The 7,105-nt window shown below is 48.1% G+C and overlaps 1 protein-coding gene across 1 annotated transcript in view; it reads right to left on the minus strand.

Moving 5' to 3' along the window:
* Positions 1-7,105, minus strand: part of LOC104509454 (membrane-associated guanylate kinase, WW and PDZ domain-containing protein 3) — a gene marked incomplete at both ends in the record, with an annotated part of 13,930 nt that overhangs the window by 3,212 nt on the left and 3,613 nt on the right. Inside the window, 5 exons of the mRNA XM_010151397.1 lie at positions 587-681; positions 1,604-1,661; positions 3,618-3,697; positions 4,707-4,881; positions 6,162-6,371. Of these exons, the coding sequence (XP_010149699.1) occupies positions 587-681; positions 1,604-1,661; positions 3,618-3,697; positions 4,707-4,881; positions 6,162-6,371 (618 nt within the window). The remainder of the gene's footprint in view (positions 1-586; positions 682-1,603; positions 1,662-3,617; positions 3,698-4,706; positions 4,882-6,161; positions 6,372-7,105) is intronic.

Below are 7,105 nucleotides of genomic sequence, written 5' to 3' on the forward strand. Positions count from 1 at the left end.
AAACCAGGGTTAGTTTTGATAAGATCTGTTTGGTTGGTTTGTAAGTGCCACAGCGGTTAATGGTTTGTTCAGTTAATGCCAGTTAACCTCTGCGGCACCGTGACGGAGTGAAGCAAACGACACCTACACTCACTTCACAGCTGAGACGAGTGAATGGCAAGTTAAGAGCTTTTTCACGACGACAGTACAGGTGACAAGAGCTGGAACTAAAGCTCCCACCTATAACGCATGGTTTTGCACTCTCACCCTTGAATACCAGGCTTAAAGTAGATCCAAAGCATAAAAATTCAAGGTGTGGTTTCACCCCCATCTTCCAGCTGGCACTTCAAACCCTCCTTATATTCAGAAGCTGCTTATGACAACCAGCTTCAGGATGGTCAAAGTGATTTTAGAACAGTCTTAGGGTCTCGGTTAATTTTTAACATTAAAAAAAGCCTTTCAAAAAACCCTACAGATCTGGGAGGGCAACCCCACAATGGCCAGCAAAAAGGGCAGGCGCGTGCCTCGGCGAATTCCGACGCTGGTTACTTGTGACGCGTACTGCAACGGAGAGGCAGGCGACAAAGATCACAGGATTCAGCAATACCTGACTTGGAAGGGCCAACGTCCGCCTGTCCCAGCTGTTTTTTTCTTTTGGCTTCCAGTACTGGGTTTTCAAACTGTGTTTTCTGGTTGATGTGGCTGCAGACACACAGAGGCAGGTCAGGATTTCAGCAGAAAGTGTTCTGCCCACGTCACAGAAAGGCCAACCACAAGACATACATCCACAAATACTACTTCTGATTATCTCAGATTAGTGCTCTGGAGGGATGAACGATAAACTGTCATCATCAACACTGAAAGCACTTTTGTTAACACCAACAATTTGATTCCCTTCAAGGGCCAATACCATTTTCCTTCCTGCAATTATCAGACAGAGTAAACCTGCTTCCACTCTGCACGTTTTCAAAAGGCTGTAATAGACTGGAATTGAGGAAATCTGCTTTTTCTCTTGACATTACGTGTGGCTTCCACCTACCTGTAATGTTTACAAACTCAGCCATCACCTTTTACTAGTCTGTGCTGGAGTAGTACAGCAGAGTGAGAAAAACCAGTAAGTCTGAGCAGAATTTAAATACCTGCTCTGGCTTTGCAAAGTCGAACCGTGCTGGCTCAATCTCTGCAGCTAACGTTTCAACTTCTCCGTGGCTCGAGAGACTTCACTTACTCTGGCCTGAAGGGGACTCAGACAGCCCTTGCAGCGATTCAGTAGTTGCCTACTTGGCTCTTTGGAGAGAGCCAGGAGATGTAAGTTCTCTTGCTCTTTCACGCTTACCAGGTGCCACCCTTGAATCAAGCCACCCCGTCTTTGTTAAAGCTGTGGAAGTTAGTTACATCAGCTAATTCCCACTGATAAATTACTTCAGTTGCTACTTGCCTTCCCATCCCAAAAGAAAAGCACTCCAGCAGCGTCACACCACGGACCATCCCCCGTGCCCGTGTGTCCCTCGCCTTGGAGCTGGAGACCTCTAATCCCTGCACCGCCACCTGTACATCCTACACAGCAAGAGCTTGGTGATTTTCTGCTCAATCCATAACAATGTCATTAATAATTAGCACTTACTCAACATAGTATGTTCCATATTGAGGGTCTTCTATTTTTTCCCACCCATATGGAAGTTCTGCAATCAAAACGAACAAAATTCTCCATTACAGTGGAAAACAAATGGCAAATACCAGGATTCTTAGGACAGATTAGACTCATGAAAAACAGGAGGCAAATACAGGTCCTTTTTACTTCATGTGTTTGAGGCTGGTCCTTCTGACCAAAGGATTTCAGCCTGTCCCAGGGCATCTGAAGCCCTATAACTCTCACTCTGTTCCACTAGATGAAGAGACTTGGATTCAACAAAATCACACCACTTCATACAATAAACTTAAAGGCAAGGTACAGACTAACCTATTTAGATCCTCTGAAGGGGAAGAAAAATACATTACTTAAAATGAACCCAATTATAAATTATGAATGTGATTTGATACTTGTTGACTTTTTAAACTAGACGGTATGAGTACAGTCGCACTGCTTCTGCCACTAACACACCCAAAAAGAGCCCTAAACGTCTCGCAGTCTTGCATCCCGAGCTTGTCCACCATGATCTCTGTTCCTCTTGTGCTTCCTGTTTAAGACCACCTGCCAGGGGCAATGCCACCATTCTTCATTCCCTCAGTAACATCAGGATATTTCATTTTCAGTCAGCCCAAGACACCTTAGTCAGCTACAATAGCCGCATGTGCGGAGCAAGAAGAGAGCCCCGCAGTGGCTGATACGGGGACACCCCAACACCAGCCAGCATGTGTTTCGGCCTGGTCGTGCCGAGCGCAGGCGGCCCGGCCTGCCAGGACGACGGCACACAGCCCTGTGTGGCCTGGGATCAGGCTGCCTCGGACACCCCCGCAGCGGGCTCTACCCCAAGAACCAGCCCTTCGGCACAGGGACTGCAAGTCACCTGTGGAAGCTCCTTTTTAGGGCAGATTCGGGACCCTGTAAGAGGGTGCCCCAGCAGATGAGTGCTGGCTGAGGCGATAAGCCGTTGGCACCAAGGTGCAGCCATTCCAGCACTGCTGATCCACTTTTGTTGACCACGGACATACAAATGTTAGAGTAACGGATACAGACAGGTAGCCAGACGTCTGCGGGATAAACCGCCACGTAATCTTGTTTGAGGCTGCCCCAAGTTTGATGGCAACAGGAATTTTTCGAGCGCATGACAGCGTGTTACCAATTATTACCAATTATTACCACCAGCATCGCACCGTGGGGTTTGACAAAAGACGCGGCGGGTCTGTTCATTTACATGCTGTTTGTCTGATATCCTGCCTCTCTGTTTAAAGTGCTCCTTCTACCCCGTGGTGAGCTGCACATATGTTTAATAAGCGGCAGCGTGCGGCCACTGCTCCAGCTGGCTCCACCACGAATTCATGAGTGTTAGGCTGTGCCGTTTAGGAAAACGACAGGCTATTGGAGAGTGCCTCGGCTTTCGTCACATGGCAGGCATTTGCCAAAGACAGAGCTATCTGGTACTCCTGCTAGCCGACTAAACGGCACGGCGGTGTAGGAAATGGCAATGGGAGTTGTCTGTAGGCCAGTCATGAACCTGACCTTTAAATCTTGAGGCAATAGCATGAAGAGTTGAAGGGAGTCAGATTGTTCCCCCTACTTATGCACTCAAATATTGTAATGCGTCACAGGCGGTCGGTGCCATTAGCAAGAGGTGTTCCTCTCTACCTTCTTCATTACTCCTATATTCTCACACTCACGGACCTTTTCCTCCTGCCATATTCCATCCGCACAACAATTTCCAGTGAGACTGTCACCAATAGCCGCAGCTTTCTCCCTGGCGATGGGAGTCACTGGAACAAGGCATCTCATTCTCGGCTCAGGAATGCGATAAACCCACGATTCAGTCAGATTCTACTACTCCAGGGAAAACACACCGTGGACTTTTCCATGTGTAAACTCCTACTGGCACCACTCTGCCTGCTCCAGTCACGTGAATCAGGAATAGCAGATCGCATCCAGATGGGACAAACTCAGACATCTGTCATTCACAGGTGACAATGAATTCTCAACATCTCACCTCCATCCTCACAATCCTCAGGAGCTTTGGCTTTCTTACAGAGCCGCGGATCAAGCCACGTGGTGGTCTTGGTGTTATGGCTGTGGAGCAGAGCACAGCCCGTTAGAGAATTCCTTCAGACTGAAGAAGCTTTGCTTTGCTTTAACTACTAAATATTTACTACACTGTGCAAGCTGCAGCCATCAGGTAACGTAACCTTTCTTTGTGCCTCAGTCACATCCTCAAATGCTTTTAAAAAGGCAGCAATGATGCTCAGAGGCACGAGCACAGCAGAGACTCTCCGGGACAGATGTGAAATGTTAGAGGTACAAACACTCTCCCCTATCCCCAGCAGCTCATGTGGGAATATCAGCTCTTTCTACCTGAAAGGAAAACACATTTTTAGCCTCTTCTTATGCTTGACTCTCAGTGAGGTTTTTGTTTCCTTCAGAAATTAACAGATGAGGCTGTTTCACATGTGCACTTATGAGCTGCTTCCCTATCCTGGGCTTTAATCTGTGCTGTTTGTAGTTTTAAGCTGCCATTCCCAGCCAAGGAACACAAGCAGCAAAGAAAGAATAAACAAGCTCTCGGATTTCAGGGAAATTTGACACAGTGAAGGTTTCCATGATGTTACACCTCACGGAGCCATACCCACCCAGCTTTGTGTTTTGCGAGATACAAAACTCACATTACAAACACACGGACTCTGCACATGGAGCCACGAGGCTTTCCGGCACAATGGCTACCAGTGAGGAATGAAACAGAGAATATACTGTGTACAGAAACAGAGGCAGTAAGAGCAGCAGAAGAGGTGTAAGAGCAGCAGGCAGCTTTCCAGCCTGCAGCTCACCAGCACTACCCCCCTCCGAAGGGCACAGCAGCCCCGCCGCAGCGTCGGTCTACTCACTCGATGAAGTAGATCATGCCAGTGTCGGTGTAGGCCATCTCCCAGTTCTTGGGCAGCGGCTCCAGGGTTTCATCCCTTCAGAGGCAGTAAGAGCAGCAGAAGAGGTGTAAGAGCAGCAGGCAGCTTTCCAGCCTGCAGCTCACCAGCACTACCCCCCTCCGAAGGGCACAGCAGCCCCGCCGCAGCGTCGGTCTACTCACTCGATGAAGTAGATCATGCCAGTGTCGGTGTAGGCCATCTCCCAGTTCTTGGGCAGCGGCTCCAGGGTTTCATCCCTTGACAAGTAGTTTCTGAAGTCCATGGCGCTGCTTGTCTGGTTGTAGCTGGGAACAGGTTTCATCCAGTCAGGAGAATCTGAATGTTTTTCTTTGTTTTCTGCAGTTGTTCAGGGAAAGTGTTACTATTTGTCAGATGTTTATGTTGTTTCTCAAAAAGAACCACCCTCTTAATCTGGCTGCGAGTGGATGTCAAACACGTCCCTGTATGTGATGTGCATTTTTCCACTTTTTTTTTCAGCTGTGAACTTTGAAAAGCTGACATGAAAACACTGAACTCTGCTCTTCCCCTGCCAAGCAGAATTAACCTCGTATTATGTGTCTGAGCCTACGCTGAAAAATCAGCGCTGGCAGAAATCCAAGTTGACTACACTCGGCTGCCGTTCCCACACAGAGAGCGGTGTTTGTAACACCATCGCCCCCCCAAACCCTCATCTTCCTCAATGCACCAGAACGAAGCGAGAGAAGACCCAAACTGCCAATAAACCAAACACCACCCTCCTGCAAGCCGTAAGAAATGGCTCCCAAAAATCCCTGCGGCACACTTCGAATGCAAACCTCCACCCGTGAGCACCGAGCTCAGGCCCAGTGTCGCCCATCACGCAGCGATGTCCGTGCCCTTGCCCCGACCACCAGCCCTGGCCACCAGGCCGCGGTGCTGCCAGCCCCGAAGGCTACAAGGTTAGGTCCGATCTGGCCTACCGAAGCCTGTCTTCAACACGCAAAGGGTCATCTGCAAATGCGACGTGACTGTTTCTCTCCACCATCAGATCTTCCCCCTCGAGATGAGTAACCATGACAGCGAAAGGCAAAGGGCATCCTGCCAGGCGTTGCAACGCCCCGCTGGATACTGGTCCAGCCTCAGCGCTCTCTGCGTTAGTTCTCCCCACAAACACCCCTTTTGGCAGTTTCAGGTTGTGTGACGGTTTCCCTTTACCTAACTCATCTGAAAAGTTTGCAGTTTGACCTAGTGTTGCCCCTTAAACCAACCGTTCCGCTAAAATCTCCTGCACACAAACTCCGTAATCTCCAAACCGAACAGTAACATGTGCAGGGTATGAATTACACCCTGCAGAGGATTCCGCTCTTGAGGAGCGGGTACGTTTTTCCTTCCTCCTCATGCATCTGGCCGATAGCCAGCCCTACGTGCTCTCTGCTGAGCAGTGCGCTGTATGATGCAATTGCACATCTGGCTGGGAGAACAGCTGTTTCTTTTTAAAAGATAATTTCAAAACCGAGTGAGAACACCAGTCTGAACAGAAAACTGCCTCCAAACCTCACCAACACGAAGGGAGCGGCTCAAGCAAGCATGAACATTATTTGTAAACTATTCGTCCACTCGTACAACACTTCAGGGAATTTCTCCCCTTGTCAACTGACCTATCCCTCCGCTGCCGTTAACTGCTTCCTTTTCCTCCTCCTCCTCCTCTTCGGGCAGGGAACTCTCCATCTTTTGCATTTTGCTGACGGACGTGGTTCTTTTCCGCTGTGATTCGGTATCAAAATCATTGTCAAAAAGAACTTGATCCACCGGATCAGGCTGAAAGGGGCTGGGCTCCGCTGGAGGCTTCGGGGTACCGTAAAAATTACCTGGCAATGAGAAACGAAGGTCACTAACATGCCGACACTCACTGGTGGGGAGCGTTTTACCGCCCGCGTAATGCGCTGGTGAAGGACCGGGACTGTAACTTCTGTAAGAAGACACCAGCGCTATCAAAAGTCCATCAGCAGCCAAAACCTGTCTATGTCTATGCTGTCTTTCTGCCAGGGATGCTACTTGACACCAGAAACCAAGAGGTTTCATTCAACACTTCTACCCTGCCACAGGGTTTCAAAGGGGAAGATGGATTTGTTACTTTGCCTGGAATTCGCTCATGCTCCGTAGAGACTTGGGGAACCGTCTGAGAGAAACAGAAGAATGAAAATCAATTGTTCTTACACAGTTTAACTGACCAACAGCGTTAATATGCAGCACCAGAAACACACTCCAGTCAAAAAGCAAATTATTTTGTGCAGAAAAATAAAGTATTTACCTAAAATCAGTTACAAATAATTGTTTTTAAAACTACAGTCCTGCAATTTGCTACTGACAAAACACCTGTTTTTTTTAAACAAAGCTGTTCATGTGGCTTCATCTAAAAATCAGTTGTACTTGAGAAAAACAAACAGATCTTCACTTCAATATTTTCATCTAAACCACAAAGACTAGGAATTATCTGTTATTTTCTGGAAAAGAATTCCCGCAACTGACCTCTCTCCTGACCACTCATGTGATTTTGATTAGGGAATCAAGCACACAGCAAGAGAGCTTCCCAGAATTCCTG

This window comes from Eurypyga helias, unplaced genomic scaffold (assembly GCF_000690775.1).
Source record: "Eurypyga helias isolate BGI_N326 unplaced genomic scaffold, ASM69077v1 scaffold12685, whole genome shotgun sequence".
Taxonomy (NCBI): domain Eukaryota; kingdom Metazoa; phylum Chordata; class Aves; order Eurypygiformes; family Eurypygidae; genus Eurypyga; species Eurypyga helias.